General features: G+C 41.5%; 1 protein-coding gene across 50 annotated transcripts in view; it reads right to left on the reverse strand.

Annotated features, from left to right (window-relative positions):
• EPB41L3 (erythrocyte membrane protein band 4.1 like 3) overlaps window positions 1-21727 on the reverse strand; it is a 228812-nt gene that overhangs the window by 23630 nt on the left and 183455 nt on the right. For 27 of the 50 annotated variants that reach the window (XM_070627375.1, XM_070627376.1, XM_070627392.1 and 24 more), the window contains exons 6-12: window positions 19153-19228; window positions 16894-17112; window positions 16447-16534; window positions 11627-11779; window positions 7833-7930; window positions 6990-7165; window positions 3719-3885 (exon numbers count right to left, since the gene is read on the reverse strand). In XM_070627375.1, the coding sequence (XP_070483476.1) occupies window positions 3719-3885; window positions 6990-7165; window positions 7833-7930; window positions 11627-11779; window positions 16447-16534; window positions 16894-17112; window positions 19153-19228 (977 nt within the window). Of the gene's footprint in view, window positions 1-3718; window positions 3940-6989; window positions 7166-7832; window positions 7931-11626; window positions 11780-16446; window positions 16535-16893; window positions 17113-19152; window positions 19229-21727 lie in introns of all 50 variants that reach the window. The other 23 variants (XM_070627390.1, XM_070627368.1, XM_070627365.1 and 20 more) reach the window with 1 other exon arrangement.

Consider the following 21727-nt stretch of genomic DNA (forward strand, 5'->3'; position numbering starts at 1 on the left):
ACAGAAAGCAGCAAACAGAGGTGCAAAAGGACAAAAAGAAAACTGCAATTAGTTGATTTTCTTATGGGAATCAGTATAAAACTGTAAAACAAGAACTTTAGCACGAGGGTTGCTCATTATTTAAAGAATTCAAGCTGCGTGCCCACCCTGCCATGGACGGCTGCCATCATGCCATTAGACCCGCAGAAACGGGCGGGCTTTGTAAAGGAGTCAGAACAACAGAAGATATCTGTGGGCAATCTCAAAGTCTACATGTTTCACATGATCCAAAAATTTTGTTTAGACCAACAACTCTAGCAAGTTTCAGGGTTTTGAGAGCAAACACAACTCTCTGATCTCTTAAAATCCAGACTTTCAATAACTTCTCCTGATTTCCAGCTAACAGATCTGTTACTGTAGTTCAGGTGAATTAAAAATAAAAATGAATCCAAATTTTGATTATTTAAAAAAAATCTCTAGCATTACCTTTCCTTGGTTAGTCAATTACATCCAAAACAGGTAGGTTTCCAAATCAAGAGGTTTCTGGCCCCACTCCTACGTGGGTAGCAGTTCCAACTAGGGAATTCAACAATTAGCATCTTAGGAACCCTGACTCTCCACAAAGAACTGAGGTTCCGCTGAAAACTCCTTTTCCATTGTGGCTCCTTTATCCATGATGTAAACAGAACTGAAACTCAAATAAGTGGTTTCAACAAGCTAATTAGCAAAAAAAGAATGCATTTTCTTGTGATATGGTTTACAAGCATTTACTTTGTATTATTTGTGGTGCACAAATAATAGAAGTATAGATACAATTTCCCAGCCTTCTGATTTTTCTTAGCAGACGAATGCTACGTTTAACTCCCCAGTTTGAGTCTTTAAAAGAAAGGCAGGCATCGCCACTAAAGTGCTCCCAGTGAGTTCAGGCTTCTGCAGAGAAAGTGAGGCTCTCTATAGTCTCTGGCCCGGGCAGCCTGCACGACCATGGCAGTTTCCTCTGCAGGTGGTGGGGGGCTGCCGAGCAAGGGCAGGAGTCAAGCAGGCTAACTCCCAACGGGACCTGGCATGGCACAGAGCTGCGACAGCGGGCAGCTGCAGACAAGGTCACCTGCAGCCCGACTTCATTGCTCTCTTGGACACTGTGCGCGTGTGCGCACATGCATGTTTTGCCCAGTGACCCGACAGTATGGAAATTACTGGGCCTGCTTCGTGATGGTGATCTAATCTTGACGTGGTAAATACAGAGGGTAAGAAAATGTACAAATAAAAGTACATCATGGATACATCAGAATTTAGAAGCGTCTCTCTTTAGTATTAGACAAGTGTGTCTTCCCCAGTACCCACACTTGACATTAAACACTGGGTTTTAAACAGGACCCTGCATAAATCTCATTCGACAGAGAATCACATAAAGTTATAAGCTGACTTCTGCACGCAGTTGTTCCCCAGGGCAGAAGGCTACCCAGTTACCTGGGGCCATTATCAGCCTGGGAGACACGCCTCTTCGCAAAGGAATCTAGGGGACCAGCCTTTTAAGAACTATTTTCAGCAACACATTTTTATTTTGGCTAAAAAATGAGTACTCTCTATGTCACTTTTTGAAGGAGAAGAATAAAACGTTTAATCTTCCATGCTGCTTATTAAGGTGATTTTTAAAAGACAGCATTGCAGGGGGTGGTTAAGTTTGCGCGCTCCGCTGCAGGCGGCCCAGTGTTTCATTGGTTCGAATCCTGGGTGCGGACATGGCGCCACGCTGAGGCGGCATCCCACATGCCACAACTAGAAGGACCCACAAGTAAGAATATACAGCTATGTACCGGGGGACTTGGGCAGAAAAAGGAAAAAAATAAAAAAATCTTAAAAAAAAAAAAAAAGCATTGCACCATGGGAAGTGAAGACAGCCACCCACCCACTCAAGTACCAGGTCTCAGCCACAGCCCTTCTGAAGGCATTTGGGCCAAAGCACTGGCTTCTCAGGGACTCACACTATGAGAGTCAGAGTTTCCTTTGTCTTTTTATTTTCCCACGGCATAAATGGCACAAAGTGACGACAGCTTAGTGCTACATTTTACATAAACAAATTGGTGGTCTTTTAGAATTAAAAAAAGTGAAAGGGCTGGCCCTGTGGCCGAGTGGTTAAAGTTCCACATGCCCTGCTTTGGTGGCCTGGGTTCACAGGTTTGGATCCCGGGTGCGGACCAACTCCACTCATCAGCCATGCTGTGGTGGCATGCCACATACAAAGTAGAAGAAGACAGGCACAGATGTTAGCTCAGGGCTAAGCTTCCTCACCAAAAGAAAAAAGAAAAAAAAAGTAAGATGGCCTGGATCTATTTTTGCAGCAAACTAAAAGTCATTTACTGTTATGTGCCTTTTTATCATGTTTACACATCCAAGAGAATCGTATGTTGGCATGGGAGACTTCATGAAATCATGGAACACATTTGGTTTTTCAGGTGTACTATCTTCTTTTCAGGTCCTATTTAAAAAACATGCCTTGACTTAACTGAAAAGGAAGAGTGTAAAAACAAAATTCAGAACAAAGCACATTTTAACAGCAAAAGTGATTCAAATATTCTTGCTGTCATTTCCTATCCTGCTTTTTATTTTTGTGTTTGGCAAGTAAATAATCTTATCCTAAAAAAAAAGAAGATGGATTGGGTCATTTAGAATAGTCTAACATAACTACAACAATGATATATTTGTTGATCTACCTATTTAGAAGTCATTGCTAAATTCCTGTCAAAAGGAGCATTTTTCTATAGGGCCCAGATGGTGAGTCTCTACTACATAGATCCATATTTGAAGAGCCCATGTGCAAAAGAGAACTTCTGAATCAAACTCAGGCAAGTGTCAGCAGAACCTGCAAGCTTTGCAGTATTTCCATCCTCTTAGCTCCTGTCACTCTGTTCTCTGTGTGCTCCAGGAGCCAGCCTGCTTCCATTATTATGTATAAACCTCCTGATGAGTTTTCTGACTTTCAGGCAGCTGCTCTGCTACATACAAAATCCACAAGCAGATGCAGGTTGTCCACTTGTTTTTTGACTTTTAAATTATTTTTCTGAAAAGTTGCCTTACAGTGCTGGATCATCAGAAATAGGCATAATATTTAAGAAGAATTTGAATTTTGGGTGAAATGAAGTCACAAAATTTAATGAACAAAACCCCTTGGAGAAACTGCTGCTAAATTCACTTTCCATCTTCCCTTGCAGCCTTCTGCCTCAATAGCCCCTTTCAAAACATGGCCACTGGCCACTGTGATGATTAGATTATAATCCTAAAGCTGAGAGAGAAGACTGTGTGCGAGCACACAGGCTGCAGTCACCAAGTTACCGGCAGTCAGAAGAATGGTAACGTAATTACCGTATTTCTAAAAGAACACACAGTACGTGCGTAGGAGAATGGGGCCAGAAACAAAGAAAATGGCTTTAGCAACAGTTCTGAAATGTGAGACCAAACAGAAATATATAATATGCCACTGAATGTATTTTTACGATATCCAGACAGGACAGCTGTTGAAAGCCTTCCATAGCACATCAATTGTTAACATAAAATTTTCAAAAAGTTAAGAAAGAATCCTTCAGAGGAAAATAATAACTTAAAACTTGACAATATGAATGTGACTAATGCTGGAATATAAATTAGCCTAAGTCTTAACACATTCCTGGTTTATATCTTCAGAATTATTTAGTAACTTAAAAGTCTGAGCAAGCTCCAGGAGGCAGCCTGGGAGATGTACCTTTCCCTCTTGCCGCACGACTGCAGCGGGCGTGGCCTCCTCTGCCTTCTTCCGTCTGTCCTCGTCCTCGCCGCGCTCTTCTTCGGCCTTTTTCTCCGGAGTCACAGTGGTGATCAAGTTGGTTTGAGAGATGCCCTTTGTTGTGGCGTACTGGCCAGTACCAACCTCTGCAGCAGACACAGAATCCTTCATGTATATTTCATGGTTTTCATTCACTGATGCTAAAAGCAAATATAATTAGAGAAATAAAGTCTGAAATAGCTAAACCAGAAGAGCGATGAACACCACCAATCGTCCCATTATGGAAAAAAATATCCCTACGAAATACCAGGATTGTCTCCAAAAGACAAGTCAGCAATGTAGGGACCTCCGCCTCAGCACTGCCATGGGCTCACCTTTCTGTATCATCTGCACCAGTGTTTCAAAATGAGTTAGAGGTTCATCTCTTGAAGCCACCAGAATACTTTTCAGCCATTCTCAGACTCTCTGGTGAGGATGTGTGTGGGGGTGTGGTGGTGGAAGGATGAGAGCCTGCACTGCCCCCAAGCCTGTCAGCCCCATAGTAACCGGCTGAGCACCAGCACCAGGCACTTCGTAGCAAGTCCCATGACTAATGGCAGTATTTGCAGTAGACAATTGCTCTAGTACACTTGACTTTCAACATATGTATGGAAGTGTTATTCACCAAGGAGCACTGAAATGTTTTTTAAATTATTATTATTAGTAATAATGGTTGAAAAGTCTATCACTCCTACAATATAAGAGCCCCATGGGTAATAATGAAAATTTACCATCTTGGCAGAGATTATAAAATTCAGATGGCTAATCTGTGCAGCTGAAGTGCAGAAATGTTTTAATTTCTACAGCTCTTTAAACAAACTACCATGATATGCATACATTCATTCATCTCTAATATTTTGGGAAAACAAGACAAATGCTGCTAATGAAATTCATGCAAATGTAAAGCATGCAGACATAAGAGATACGGCACAGTCTTTCATCCCAGCTAAAATGTCTTAGTGAAAGAGATGCTTAATTCAGTCATATGTTTTAAAATTTGATACTCAGTTTAGGTTTTCAGTATCATGAAATTTATTGAAACTTCTAAATGCTGCTTTTCAAATATGCAGTAGCTAATCACAAGCAAAATATAACCTGCTTCACATTCTAGGAAGTTTAAAACAAATATAAAAAAGATTCTGAAATCTTTTTAATTTCACTAAAATACCTTCACTAAGATATTTTCTATCTCTTTATACTGATGAAAAAGCTCATATGAGACAGTTTCTTTCTGGGCCAGTTAGGCTGTTCCACATAAGAGGTAACCTTGCAAAAAGCAGTTTATATGCCAACAAGCAGCCCCGGCCCCAGCTCAGCAGCACAGAAAACATACTAGAATTGGCAGGACCCCAACGAGTGAGAACCAACACATACTAACATCACTTTTGGGCAAGAAGGAAGAGACAGCATGATATTAGAACATTCATTTCACAATTGTCTTCTGTCTTCTCGGCAATCATTATTACACCAAAGGTGATGAGGAAAACAACATTTGCAACAAATGCGTTCCCTTGGGTACACATCACTGAATAAAGTGGATGATATTCAGGGAAAAAAGGTGTAATCCTACAAAAGCTCCTCCAACACTGACTGATAGAACACAGAGACTTTACAGAGAAAGAAGAGTAAACGAAACAGCACCGAAAGAAACTTTGAATGTGGATATTTAACACGGATATTTCAATCTCTTAATTCAACTCCAAACAGTTCTAATAAACATTTTATTCCAAAAATTTGGCTCTAAGTTAGATATTCTGAAAATGGGAAACTCTTAAAAGATAACAAATGGTAATTAACTTCCTAGGCCAGCTCACACAAGCCTAAAGGATAATTATCAATGTAATTACCTAGATAATTATAACTACATCTATAACAAGAGTGCTTTCACATATGTCTTACTCACTCTTTGCAAAAACCCTGTCAGAGGTGGCCTTACTCCCATTTATGGGTGATGACTAAAACCGAGACCTGCAGAGCTCAGATCATTCACCAACCATGACACGGACAGACGGCCTGGACTTCAGTCTGCATTTATCTACACAAGGTAAGTATTCTTGCCCCTTCACCAGTAACATACACGATATGTATCATAACAATTTTGATGACTTCTATAAACTGTTTGGAAAGTATCCCATTAGGGAAATACAGTCTTTTAAATCAGGGGATTCAGGGAGGATGTCGCCCCACCAACCACACTAGAGGATGGTGAACAGGCAGGGGAGAACTGAGACTCAGTGGCAAGTGGTAGAAGAGGGTAAGGAGAAAGGTGATCCTAGGCACTAGTAACGTTATTTTTATTTATGTTTTTGCTTATTATTAAAATCATACACACATGCTAGAAACTTCTAACTCTTTTTATTTGCACACGATAGGTCTCCTATGAAAAGCTCATCAGAGGTGCCCCAAATTAGGAGACAGAGGCCTGGCCCCAGCTCCGTCCCTAAGTTGGGTGTTGGTACAGCTGACACGTCTTACAGCAGAAAGCACAGCTGCATGTAACTGTGGACAGCTGTACAAAACTTTCCACAAATCAAAAAGCCTGCTGAAAGCTCAGTATTATGTCATTCCTTAACAACGCCATTTACATGATTCCTTGTTTCACTCACACATTGACAACAGTAGAGAAGACTTACACGGCAATGCTCACCCAGTCCACCTGGTATAGCAATTAATACTAACCAGGAGGATTTAACTTAGAGCCCTTTGCTCTCTTAGCTGAATGCCACTCTTTCTATCAGCTATTATTCATTGATTAATAAAAGTCACATTTTATTCACAAAAATTTTTTAGAAAGTGATAAATTTAACTCACAGTTTCCTTTCTGAAACAAATCATCTACAACAAACCTGATAAACATTTAGAATGTACTGGCAAAGAACTAAATTACTTATAAATTCTGTAATTACTCTATTTAGAATAAGAGCAACTTTCTTCAAATTTAGGTTGCCAGCTTATGAAAGCTACGCTCTTCATTCCCTAAGTACCACTCTTTTATGTAATTTTATATCAATCTACTAATAACAGACTTTAGCCTCACACAGGCGCTTTTTTTTTGAGGGTGGGCAGTTAAAACTTGCCATTCGGCCACAGACTAACAAATACTTTTCATTTCATACCATCCAAGAGGACCGGTGTTTACCGAAAGCTCATGACGGTTTCCCACTACTGCGTAGGCAACAGCGATTACTAAGGGCCAGTAAGTGATGCCTACCTCCATCCAAGCTGCGAGACATGGTGTAACGTTTGCTGGACGAGCGCTCAAAGTAGGGGGCTGGACGATCGATCAATGCACTGGCTCTTCTCGTCTGGGCTTGCGTTCTGCCACTGTAACGAAACTTGGAACCCAAGGTAAGGAATTTCTTTGGAGGTGCTTCTGGTAACAACAGTCTAAAGACGTTAAAGAAAAAAACAGCAGAAAGACTATTAAACGAAATATTAAGAACCCTCTTAGCTTTTTACTCTGTTCTGAAGAGAAAGTGCTTTGTGTGCTCAAGTTTAACATCCAGAATGCAATTAAATGAATCTGATGTTACAAGAAAAAAATCAATTTACACAGAACATATCAACCAGGGATGTTGCAGAGTGGCTATAAGCAAAATGGGGGTTGGGTTGCACAAGACGACTTTAACGTCCCATGCAACTGGAGTCTATGGTTCTACAAACCCAGAGAGCAGCCAATTAGGCGATTTAGTGAAGAAGAACAGTGATGGTTTTGCAGACACTAATCTGACGGTTCTAGTACTGTATGTGAACAAAGGAGTCTGGAGTAAGGAGAAATTATTGAAACAGTAAGGAATAAATTGGACAAATGAAAAGACACTAAAGATAATAAAGGGGAGATGGGGCAGATAAGTGTAAGAGAAATTAAGGAAAATCCTACAAATTTAGTCAGAAGTTCTTTCAGGATTTCTTCTCAAGAAATGTGGTGACAGTAAACTTGAAAGAATAGAAAGGATATGCTTCCACATTCTTCTTCCCAATAACCTCTTCCAGTATAAGTGATTCCAATCACTCTATTTCTTCCTTAGGAAAGAACAAAACGATCTTTACCTACCTGAAAAATGTATGGTGTTCAACACATACTTTCCATAGACGCTTGGCGGCTCGATGGTTTGGCAGCTTAAACCCAATGGTGCTTTCAAATTGTTCAAACTAAATTTAAAAAACATATTGAAAAGTAAAGTCAAGTTTGGAATTATAAATAACAAAAAAGCAAATGATTTACAAAATCATAATACCACCTACAAATTTTTTCTTTACTTACTAAATCAATTGCTATATGCAGAACTCATGCTATACATATTCATTCATTGAAAAAAATCTCCTTATATTTATCTCCTTAAAATGCTGCAGGTACAGATAACTACATTATATATGCAGTAAATATTTTATGTACAAGTACGGATCATACGAAAACTAAATGCAAAAAAGGAGGAATACTTGGATTCCTTCCAGAAACCAATTTCTCATTTTAAGCCTTATTTTCATGGTTTCTCCAGGACATCATGACTTCAACTGGAATCACAGAAATGAACAAAAGGTTTATAGTCTATAGCATTCTCAGGATGATGCTTTCTCCCAGCATCTGGTCAGAAAATATGCCTCTCTCTCAGAGATACCTGATGATGTCGTATCAGATATTGCTGATTTTATTTGTGCACTCTAACATGGATTATCATGTTAAATGCGGACATCTCTTGATAAAACATCAGAGACTGAGAGAATACATTTTCATATTTTTCCACTCGTCTAGCTCAGATGATACTCTACCAGTCATTTTGTTTTTTCAAGGTGAAATAACTGATTTCCTGAGTAACATAGTTTTTTGTGTGTGTGTGTGTGAGGAAGAGTGGCTCTGAGCTAACATCTGTTACCAATCTTCTTCTTTTTACTTAAGATTGTCTCTGTGCTAACATCTGTGCCAGTCTTCCTCTATTTTGTGTGGGATGCCGCCAGTGTGGCCTGACGAGCCCGGGATCTGAACCTGCGAACCCTGGACCACCGAAGCAGAGCACGTGAACTTAACCACTGTGCCCCTGGACCAGGCCCTGAGTAATGTATTTTAATACTATTACTGTAGATACCCGGCAACTTTTTATTTTCTGAAGACAGTATGCATCAGGCCATCAGAGGACAAGCATCTTAAACAGTAAAGGCTTTTTCCAAAAGAGCACAACACAACCAGACCACTGATGTAATCAACAGCAAAAGTAATTTATGTGGCAAAGAACCCAAGTGAGGGATCCTATGCATGGAATGTAAGATGTAATTATCCTTGACCTCTGTTTCTTATTTGTTGAGTGGGACTGGGAAATACATCACAGTTTGCTCTAATTGCAGCTGCCTCCCCCAATTTCTTACTCACGCTGATGTTCACGTGCAGTGGTGGTCATAAAAATCACCACTGAAGGACCCAGTGAGTCGAGAAGCCAGAGTATGATGGATCCAGACTAGACCATCCTCCATTGATTCATCCTGCATCTAACGTGCCCCACACACTGCACTGCGGCCGGAGGCCCTACAGAGGAGTTTGAGCCTGCTTCTGCCTGCACCAGAACCCTCTCCCTCCCCACTGCTGTCACTAAGCAGAAGCCTCAGCTACTTTACTCCTGACTTCGCTGCAACCTGGCAGGAGCTCCTAACCCCTCTTACTCCTAAAGGTCACAAGGGGACCTCACTGTTAAATCCCACGCACTTGTTGCTATTCCTGGTGCCTTCTCTGCAACATTTCACAGCACTGGTTAACTGCGGCCCTGAAGCTCATCTCCTTGTCATCCTTGACCATTTTTGTCCCTTCTTTTCTTTGGCCATTTTTCCTGATCCCTACGTTCCTCCTCTGCCTACCTCTCCCTCAAAAAGTGTTACCCTCAAAAAGTGGTCTTACTCAGAGTTTCTGTTTTAGGGACTCTTTTTTTTCCTCTAACTTCCCTTGTTTTTTGGGAAATTTACTCCACGCCTAAGGCCCTGAATAAAACGTGTACAGTTGATGACTCTGTTCAAGTCTTATACGTCTTACTGTGCAAGAATCACCCTCTGAAACTCTGTCCCAAAGGAATTTCAATATTTTCTTCGGAAATTCTCCCCCTTCTTCTCTCGTCTAATATCTCCATTGACTTCTCCCACGCAAACTGAAAACCTCTGCTTCTCCTGGTCTCTCTCCTCTCTCGATCCTTCCCCGTCGTGTCTCCAGGGCTGACTGGCTGCCTCTGACTCGCTCCTGCGACCCTATCGCTACGGCCTCTGCCCTCGCTCAGGAGGTACTGCACCACATCACTAAGCAGCTGAATTTCATCAAGAAACCCATCACTCCAAAATACGCCTCCAGTTATGTGAGGTCCCAACTGAAACCTCGCACGGCTCACTGTCGTCTCCTGACGCACTCGTCCAACCTTCCCTGCTCTCACAGCCGCGCCCGCTCCAGGTCTGAGTGTTATCACACTCACATAAGGACGCGGTAAGTCTAAGTGTGTGAGTCTGTTTCTCTGCTAAACAGAAAATCCCTGAAGGACAGGAAAAAGGAAATATTGACCTTTCTATTTCCAATGCCCAGTGTGGGGCCTGAAAATACAAAGATGCTCACTTAACAAATGTTTAGTGAATCCAAACAAATATCTATTGGTTCTAAGTTTAACATGCAATCTTTAGGAAATGTAAAAAAATGATTGTAATTTCAGGTATTTACATGAAAAGCTTATGCATTATTTTAGTCTTCATGACAAGTTTGATTTTCTATTTACATTAAACATGAATGTTTGCCTTACAGTCTAATATTTTAATTGCATTTTCCACCAGCAGAGAGGTTGATTTTGAAGACGAGATAATTCCATATCGTACCAGAAAATGTTCGGAGACAAACGAGCTGCAGCCTCAGAGCTCTGCCTGCCTTCATAACATTAACCGCACTAATTAGAAACTGGAGGTATTCATTAATTATCTATTAAGCAGGTAATAGCAGATATTTACTACCTATTATGTACGAACCACTAAGGAGGATATAAATATAAGTTGATCACGGATGCTACTGCCCAAGGTATAAGGATTAGTTAACGATTATGATTCTTTCATTAGCCTCTCTGATTAAAAAAAAAGGTGGAAATATATTTACATAACTAGCACTCAGCATCCCTGAGTCTGATCTTTCTTGTAGCTTGACCCACATTCTCTCTAAGCTATTCACTTTAGAATGCTATCAGACTCGGGCAGAGAGAGAACACCGAGACCTAAAAACAGGACAGGTGGGAAGAAGTCGACTCTTCATTCACAAGGAGGTTTAATGACTAAGAATTTCCTTTATGCTACAGCTTGATATATACAAAATATTATTCATGAATCTGGATTTTACATTAAAATATGTGAAAAAAATCCCTTTCAATCAATGTATGTAGTGGGGAAAAAACTGGAATAAAATAATAAAAAAAGAGAGGCAAGCCTGGTGGCGTGGCGGTTAGGTTTGTGAGCTCCACTTCGGCGGCCCAGGGTTCACGGGCCGGGATCCCAGGTGCAGACCTAGGCACCACTTGTCAAGCAAAGCTGTGACAGGCATCCCACATATAAAAGAGGAAGATGGGCACAGACGTTAGCTCAGCAACAATCTTCCTCAGCAAAAAGAGGAGGATTGGCAGGTGATGTTAGCTCAGGGCTGATCTTCCTCAAAATAAATAAATAAATAAGTAGAGAACATTTTATTTATTACTATTTACTGGACAAACCTACAATCAATTCTTTTAGGCATTTAGACATAATGTACCATGTCCTGCAATGTTCAGAACCGTGAACAGGCAATTTAAATGTTTGCTTGCTATCAGGTACCTTTATTCCTAATGTACGTGCAAATTTAGGTCTACTTACCTCTCCCGGCCGGATCTTAATGTAAAAGTTGTTCCGTTTGTATGAAATTTTTAGAACCTTAGGCCAGGCAAATCTGTTTATTCGCAGTCGGTCACGATATATCAACAGACCACTTGCACAAACTCCTAGCATAATTTCTACTCCCTCAGAATCCTGGAAAATAGCAGTAAGGAGCAACAGTGAGGACCTGGACCTCACTCGTTTCCAGTGACAGCTGGGTATGACATTTAAGGCCCCATGGCAGAGCCTATAATTGACTACATATAGCTCTAATTTAAATATGAAAAATACTGCAGCCATTTTTTAAACATTACCACTAAATAATAGCCTTTTAATGAAGATACTTCTCACTGTGGAGACTTGTTAGAGTAAGATCTGCTCACTAAGGTACTGCAGGCCCACGACGTAAACACTGCACACAGGCCGACCAGATGAGGCCGTGTTACTAACAGCAAGAGCCTGGTTCTTTCATTGAGCGGCAGGCGCTGCTCTAACCACTGTCCTTGCAGTGGCTCTTCTAATCCTCACTAGGGTGTGCTGAGATAGTTGCTGTTATTAGTCCCATTTTACAGATGAGGAAACTGAGGCACGGAGAGGATAAGTGTCTGTTCCAGTTGAATATGGGCGGCCTGGTTCCCAGGTAGCACTCCTAACTAATATTGCGTACTAACAGAGATGCCCTGTCCTTTCTTACGAGTGTTCTGGGGTTTGTTCCTTTAAAAAAGCCTTGATCTTTTTTATATAACATTATCGTCAGAGTAAAATTCAAATATAAACAGTTGTTTTGAAGTATAAATGAACTTCCCCAACAGGCCCCCAACACAGGCACACTGCCCAGTGAACAACCGCTGAACACACACAACTCCGGAGACATTTTATCCATGTGTAGGGTTCGGTGTTTTTGAACCAAAGTGGATTAGACTATATTTGCAACTTGCTTTTGCTGTCTGTACATCTCCTGTTTAGGTCATTTGCCAGGGATGCGGGATGCCCAGAGCTCCCAGAGGTCCACAGAGACGCTATGTGAAGCTCAGGAGACCCGCCACGTGCAGTCTGACCCCTAAATGTTGCATTTGGGCGAAGTCAGGGTAAAATGAACATCTGCAGAAGCTGCGGGTGGGGTGAAAACCATGGAGAGGAGGCAGGACTGTGTGTGAGGTGCAGTCTCCACGCCCTTATCTCCCGCGTGCTGTGAGCAGGGGGCACGAGGCGAAGCTGGGCCTTCCGTCACACTGAGCGCAGGCTGTCCCGGCCGGGAGCCACCGCAGCACCAGCAGAGAGACGAGGGGAAAACGGAAGAATCCAAACAGGAGGTTCTGACTCATCCGTACTGTGCGGATTTACCTCCTCAATGCAGCCAGTGCCAGGCATAAGACGAACATTTCCAGAATCAAAAATAAGTATTTTGGTCCATCTCTGGGAAATCTAAGTTTACAAGTACAAACTAATTGGTCTAAAATGAAATAGTTTACCTTGGTAAAGGATCATGCCATTAGACGTGAAATTATTCTATAAGAGTGGAAATACTTGACAGCAGGATTTTACAACATAGTAAAATCTGAGGAAAACTCAAAAGCGAGAAACCACCCACACTTATCAAGGGCTTTAATTTGAAAGTGGAATTTAAAGAGCCAGACCCTGAGGCTGACAAGTAGCTGGCCTGACTGATCCTCTCGAACCAGCCAGTCTGCTCAGAGAGAAAGACATTTAAAACCTTTTTCATTATTTTATCTATTTTTAAACCACCCATTAGTGTCTCTGAATCCTAGGAAAACAGAATCCCTTTGTGGGAAAGATCAGAAAGGCTCCTTTGATCCCTCTTCTTGTCCCCTCCAACACACACTTCTGTGTCCTCTCATCACCCTGTTATCTCGGGCACAAGATAAGAGCACCAAACAAATGGTGCTGCCAGACTCCTGCTCCTCTCTCTTCTCCAGACGGTCGGCTGGGGGGGGCGGGAGCTCTGCTCAATCTCTGCAACCGGGTGGTCAGCATCATGCCTGACCAGCGTGTGTTAAGCCACTACACGTTTGTTGAAAGAAAGGGAAATGAAGAAAGTGTCAGGAGTACATGGTGTTTTAAACTAGATGAGCATCTCCATTTCATTAATCACACAGCAACAGAGAACGCTACTTTTGATATCAGGTTTTCTGCCTCGGCCCAGAGTACTGAGGTTAGTCCGGTAAATCTTTTGTTTTGAAAGCTGTAACAGCAGTTTTTGTGGGAGACGTGTGTTTCCCTATCGACAAACACATTTAATGCTCCCTTTAGCATAGAGTACTGAAGGAAGACCTGGATGGTCTCAGTCTATAGAAATTAAAATAAATAAGTGTACTACTCCCTTAATTTAAAATCACTGTTTAAACTTGCCCATCCTTTATGATCACTTTGTCCATGGGATATCTGAGATGGATTTATATCTACATTTTAGAAACTTATATGAAATAAATGACTCTTGACAGAACCTGTTCAGACTGACATTAAGTGACAAACAAGCAGAGATGGTCTTCCTAAGGAAAAAACAAAGCATTTAGAATATGTTTTCCGAAACAATGGACCTTCATCTAATATGGTATTTATTCTCTACACAGAGATGTGGAATCCAAGATCACAATTCAGAATTTCTAAATAGGTCCGAATGCTCAGGGCCTTCCATACCATCAACAGAAGAGAGGCATCTCATTTATAACCGGAAATTAGCTCTAATTTAATTCAGTAAATTTCCTTCTTGAAATGATGGAGTGTGGCTGCATGAGAAAATGGCGTCCATAACGGAATCATTTGTCACACTTAACATTCAGATGAAATCCTGTAACAGGCTGCATTTGTACTTCCTTAATTCTTTCTTTTTTAATTGGCATAATTTCAAATCGCATTACTGAATGAAAAAGCAGCTTTTTAATTCAGTAATTACAGCTATGGTAAGTGATTTTATTTTTCCTGATAGGAACACAGATAGATCTGGAGTTGAACTTCCCTAAAGATAAGCCCTAATCTTTTATTTACTTATTTTTCCTGGGCAGTAAATGAATCATTGTGTGCAATGTAACTCAAAAACAGACTTTGATTCACTCAAATTTTCAGGCTACTTTTATCTCCTTCTTGTCTCTTTATCTTCTAGCCACCTAGGGACAAATTCCAAGAGAAAAAACAATCTTAGTGCACGTCCTCATTTTCTTTTTAAATCTTCATCCTGTCTTATACCTGACATAAAATATAAAACACCTTTATTATCTGAGTGCAAAATAAGTGAAAAAGTATAATATTGAACTGGCAAGTAAACAGAGCTACGCCTGCTGTTCTAATTACACACAAATGTCAGAGTTTGGTGTTCAATGTACCAGAGCCTCCCTGGGATAAGCCCCAGCGGAGTCCCGGAGAGGCTGCTACGCTCAGGAAGTACTCATCCTGTGTGTGACGCAGAAGATGAGCCACAGACAGAACCAATCGAACCTGCATCTGTTTGATGGCCACCATTTTCTTATCCAAATTCACTATGGATTAGTGTGCTCCCCAAACGCCAACCAGGGAGCAGCTCTCCTTGCGGCATCAACAGAGCCTACAGATCATGATTCCCACCCCTGGGGCCTCAGCGTGGTGAGATGTTTGCTTGCATAGAGCGAAACTCTCTTCACGTCTCGGACCCACACTTGACTGTGTAATATACTCGCTTGCCTGGAAGCCTATTAACTGCCCGTTCTTGTGAGTCCCAGACCATGAAACCGGTGACTGCGCTGTCTGCTGGGAGGAAATTGCACATTCCCATACAGGGGGATGTTACCTTGTCAGCCCAAATCAGAAGAAAATGACCCTGGACTTCAAACACTGATCTTTTTAATGCTGCTGAAGTACCAGAATCCATCCCAAAGATCCTAACAAATGTCGTATGTCTTGATGATAAAAGTTTTCATCAAAGTTTGCCTGTGCTTCCACGGTACTTTCATTCACAGCTGTTCAAATAATAGACTCATAGTCCATATGCTCATTCTCTCACTGCTGAAAAATACAGAGATTCTGGAAAAAGCAGAGCACGGAGTAAAAGCTGCTCTATGTATCCTCACAACCTTAATCTTCCTACAGTTCAATTCCAACTTCCTTCTTCCCAAAACTGTATAGCCAACATAAAGCTTTAACATTTCACCGATTGCCAAGCAACTAGGCAATCCTCAGCCTGGGTGGTTAATTTTAGTTGAACTTCAAAATAACAATCTCATTTCAAAGTCCTGGTTATTTGTCAGAGTACTTAACTTTAGAGAAAGAATTTAAATTTTGTGTGAATGTACTGAGTCCCTGGTGGGTGGCCAGAGCAGAGGCTTAAACGGTAGTTGGCACATAATAGATGTGACAATTGGGTCTTGAACAATGGGCCAAATTTAGATAGGCAGGACAGGAAGGAGAGGATAAAGATGGAAATGTTCAGAGAAAAGGCTGGGTGAGGTACTGGTAGGAGCAAAGGTCATGTATCGGCACAAAGTGGGAGATCCAACTGTCATGGGGAAGGTGAAGCAGGCCAAGAGCTCACCGTGTGAAGACAAATTTCTAATTGAATCAACAGGCGATTGGCTGCTTTGCCCACTGTGGGCTTTCAGTTGGCTGAGGCCACGAGCAACGTGAGTCTGAGCCAAGCAGAGCAAACCCTCCAATAAAACATCAGAGAGCTACATTTGTTCCATCGCTGAGCAGCCCTTAAAAGGCAAATAGACTTGAATCTCCAAAGTTTTTGCTGACACGAATGGAAGTAAAAATCACCAGCTTATAACAATAGCAACATTGAGCTAAAGAAAATTAAATAGGAAGTTTGGAGTTTAAAAAATGCATACCTTGGCATGATGTAAATCTACCCCATACATGGATAGTTTTTTGGCATTTTCCAAGAAATGCATCTCTGCTTCTGCTGGCGTCATTCCTCTGATAAGGAAGAAAAAGCATTACAAGGCTGCTCTGCTTCCACCTGGTGGGGCTGTGACATTTCCCACTGAGCTCCCTGACTATCTACTAAGCAAGTCCCCATAGAGGCACCAGCACACTGGTGCTCTGAGGGGGGGAAAGGACAAAAAAGGAAAACAGCTTTTAAAGAAAACATCACAAACAGCCCTTCTGAGTGAGCATGTAACTATCCCAGAACTGTACCAAGCACTGAACCCCACTCTGCTTAAGTCCCATCCATAATGCACTCCAATCACTCCTGGACTAGTGGGTAGTACAAGGGATGCCCAGCCGTCCAGGCACAACTTAAATGGAACATTCCCAGGGTCTCTGCCGCGAACCTGTGGCTCTTGTGCAGCTCGATCACTTTGTCTTCCAGCTCTTTCGTGTGGTTTGGTGCAAAGCGGAACTCACTAATGTAATCGTTCCCACATTCATCGGGGTCATAGTCTCCAAGTTCTGACTGGACAGTGTAGGAGCCCAACAGGGCGAGGGTGACAAAGGAGCAGGGTAGCCTCCCAGACACGATGTCATCTCGCAATTGTAAGCAGAGGTAGTACCTTCGGGAGTCAAAAGGACAAAGCAAAAAGCCAGCATGAGGATCCATGAAAAGGAGACCACTCAGTACAAACTGTGCTGTGTGCAACTTCTCCCTGTCAAATCGTGTCACTAGGACAAAGTTTCTTGCATCTGTATTTTGTCTAGATATAAGGGGAAAATACTTGGCTACAAAATACAATATTTAAGAGTATCTAAAGACAAGTCAGTGTTCATTATAAAACAGGGTTTTATTAATAAAGTGTAGAGTAAAAGAAATCTAAAAACATATTCCTCTAACATCTTTTAAAATAATGTTTAAAGTCAAATGAATAGTCCCCAACACACTCCCTAAAATCTCCTGTTGGGGGAATTAGAACATAAAAACAGTGCTCTTAAATATAATTATTAGGTCCCAACTAGCTGTAAGGAAGCTTCATTTTGATATCCAGATGAAAGGTTTGGCAGCTTGAACAAGACAAATGTCAGGTAACATGACAGCCATGCCACTGTAAACTCTGCTCTCCATGTCCCACATGCCTGATGAGATGGTCTCTCTATAATAATGAATCATTTCTGTTTCAAGTTCTCAGTTTTTTTTAAGATAACTTCTTAGAATCCAACTGATATGAAGACTGATTTTGAAGAATTATTACCTTAAAATCTGAGAATCTCACCACTATCAGTAAACAATTTTAAGTTGGGGAAATATACAACATTTCTCTCATAATTTTGCCATATCATACAAATATCTCCACTAATAGCTGACTTCTGCTCCGTTTTTGTTCTTAAGATTCACAGAGATAATTCGAGCTGCAGAAGACTCCACGCTAAGTGCTCACACTGCAGAGCTTTACTGACACCCTTCACAGCCCAGCACACGGGCACAGCAACAAAACACTCCGTGTACCTTTCATACAAGAAACGGACTGTTAACCTGTTGAAGCTGAGGACTAAAACGAAGTCTTAAGGTCCCCTCTAAATGTGATTTTAAGCTCATGATATAGTTAAACTCTATGCAATCCAGATACAGAAATTCCTACCCATTTCAAAGGCTCTACAAACATTGCACAAAGAGAGTGAAAGGGACCATGCACTAAACTGCAAACCCAGGCACACAGGCTCTGTAACCACAAACTAGCCACGATTAAACAGTTCTTCAAAATTACTAAAAAGCATCTTTAAATAAGAAATTATAAATTTTGATTTAGTGCAAATATAAAAGTAATCCTCTGGGACTAGTTTTTTACCCTTCTCCTAATATGTCCGGTGAAATTACTTTTAAACACAGCAGGTGACTGAAACTCTGAAAAGCCTTGCCCAAGAAGGATGTGAGGCTTACACAGCAAACTGAGCGCACAGTGCACAACATCCCCTGGCCGGCTATAAACTTACTACCAGACACAGCGAGAGGCATGCGTCCCAGGGCAGAAGGCAGGGAAGCCGGGAGGACACATCCTCCCCAAGACAGCTTCATAACGAGATCCTTCACGCTCAAAGCTCAGTCACCATGCCACAATACTTTCTTCGATTCCTTTCTTAATGTCTTCTTTCCCAAACATGAATTAATCTACGTAGGGCACGGAAAGTAGACTCTTACATGGATATGTGTTTATGTGTATCTCTATGTGCACACGCACGTGTGCGTGATTTTTTAAAATAGCTGTCATGTATCAGATTGGTTATATAAAAGGTATAAGTCTCCAAAGACCCATTTTTACTCTAAGTTTTGAGGCAGGAGTGCTGAGAATCGTTGTGTCATTTAAGGCTGAATTCCATAAAATCTGGCTGTGGAGGGCGGCTGACAGCGTCTCAATTCCGCATGTTTCCCCCCAGGGTCAGGCAGAGGGAAGTATTAGCTTAGCAACAAAGACGCAGCTGTGAACAGAGACGATCTGGCCATCTTCTCATCAGAGGTTTGCTCTTGTTCAGCTGCCTCCGTGTGCCATCTCAGGGTGGATGACCGTAAGGTTACTAGATGTCAACACCTCTTCTCTGGAGAACTTAAGAGAAGCACAACTCTCCCAATATGCCTGCCTCTTTCACAGCCAACTTTCAAATACCTGGTGATATCTTCAGATAGCTGGGCAGGGTCTGGCGGGTAAAATTTCACATTAAATGAAAAGTGCCAAGCACCATCTGCAGACATAAGAGAAAAATTAGAATAAAACCTTAGAAAATCCCTTTATACTTACTATTCTAATCAATAGCTAGAACTGTCTTAACTCCAAGTACTAACACCCAGGCAACTTTTGATCATTAATGGAAAACAGGGAAGTCTCCGTTAAATGAAATCCACAGAGAAGCTGAAAATTCATCTAGTTTCTAACCATCTCCTCAGTCAAATCCTTTACTGGAGCTTCTTTTGTTTTGTTTTTTTTTTTTTTTGAGAAAGATTAGCCCTGAGCTTACTGCTGCCAATCCTCCTCTTTTTGCTGAGGAAGACTGGCCCTGAGCTAACATCCGTGCTCATCTTCCTCCACTTTATACATGGGACGCCTACCACAGCACGGCGCGCCAAGTGGTGCCATGTCCGCACCCGGGATACGAACTGGTGAACCCCAGGCCACCGAGAAGCGGAACATGAGAACTTAACCACTGCGCCACTGGGTCGGCCCCTGGAGCTTCTAACTAGCAAGGAAATTGACTAAACCTCCTCCCTTTCTCAGGGACAAACTTCCGCACTTTCCCAGAGAGGAAAAAAGTGAAGGATACTCAACACAATTCTCAATCCTCAATCAGACAAGTCTGGAAACGACTGGATCTACTGCCATGAAGTTCCAGATGGCTCACATACCAACATTTACAGACATATCCCATCTCCTTTGTCCTTTCTGCTTTGTAATTACAGGTCAAACCCCATTACAACACATGTCAAGATAGTTTTATTTTACGGGAAAGGTCTGTTGGAGTGACTAAGAAGTGAGCTGCTCTATGGGCTGCTGAAAACTCTTTTTTTACTTGGGGAAATTTCTGAATAGAGAGATACTTGAATGTATTTACTGCGCATTATCAAATCCACACCTTACTAGCCCATGATGAGGATGGGTCCTCTTTACACGCTGCCATTCTTCATCCTGTGGCACCTACTTACAGTTGCTCTAGCAGGCACCTACTCTCTGACTGTCCACACGGACACTTGAAACATTATTAAGCCTTACTAAGCTCTCCATTTTATTAATACTACCTGTAATTGTGTATGGTTTTTATCATTATAAACAAGAAAAAACAATCTTTTCTTCTTTTCTACCTTGACTCTCTCCACAGGATCCCTCCTTTAACTTGTATTCATCTTGAGCTTTTCTTCTGGCCTTTGAACGCAGCAGTTTACTGAGGTCTGTGTGTGCCCTCTATGGGACAATGTATATTTCCTCCCTCCACCCAGCAGCCACGCTGAAGCACCACAGCATAGCCCTGCCTGTATTCTGAATGGGCCGCTGAGAAAGTCCCCCAGTCTCCCCAGCTTCTGTGTTGGAAGCCTGTCATCTGTGCTGCACCCCGCAGCCATGGTCTTCCTTTCACTCTGTGCCTCTGTGGCCTCACGGTCCAGCCATCAGGCTTCAAACATCTCCTAAGACTTCCAAAGGCTCTCTTCTCCCCATTATAGACTTCCGGAAACTCCCTTTTCTCCATGAGCCCTTCCCAGACATTCAGAAAAAAGGCACAGTACTCTAAGTCCTTCCCAGCTCCTTTCTTTGCATTATTTCCTTGCCTATGTGGCAAATACTTAGCTGCACAGGCTATCTATATTTCTGTCATAAATGGCATAGTGCATTTATCGATTCTAGTTCATTCTTGACACCACCATTCATATTACACTTAAAAGTTCCACATGGCAGGGGCCTACCTGAGGTGCCTTATAAAGGACTTGGCATAGGGTCACGTGTTATTGGGTACTTAATATCATTTTTAAACTGCTCATAAAATACTACTGAAACATGGGCTTTAAGAATTATAAGCCATAAAATATCTGTCAATCAAATACACTTCTAGTGATTATTTTCCCCACTGTTCTCAAAAAAAGTCTTTTGTTATTCTAAAAAGAGTCTGATTTGGTTTTCCTTTCCTATTGATTCCTATGACTTTCTGCTAAAATGGAGCCCCTCCAATGCTCGCCAAAGGCGAGGTTCGTCAGTGAGCGCTGGCTTCCCCCCAAGCAAGTGTAATTAAAACTAACGGGTTAGTTAAGGGCAATGCACTTACTGCTCCTCTATAATTTTTATCCACTTTAAAGTATGCCTTGAATCTAATGACTAGTTTATCAATGTAATTAAACAATCTCATAATAAATTCAGGGTAAAGACGCTAAGTTGGAAACTAAGAAGTAATAAAAGTATAAGAAAGATATTTCAATACAAAAATCCTCATTCTGGGAAAGTGAGTTTCAAACTATACTGGGCCTAAGAAGCATCTGAGTTGCTTGTTAAAAGCCCTCCCAGAGATTTTTATTCCAGAGATTTGGAATATGGTCTAGGAACCTATGGTTTTAATAAACCACCTTGTGGATCTAACACAATGGGACCACACTTTGAAAATCACTAATCCTAAGGAATCTACTTTCCTAAAGTTACAACCCAAATAACCACAACGTTTTACAGGACATTATTTTGCAACGGTGGGAAAGTTTAAGGAAATTAC

The sequence above is a fragment of the Equus przewalskii genome, chromosome 7, assembly GCF_037783145.1.
Source record: "Equus przewalskii isolate Varuska chromosome 7, EquPr2, whole genome shotgun sequence".
NCBI lineage: Eukaryota > Metazoa > Chordata > Mammalia > Perissodactyla > Equidae > Equus > Equus przewalskii.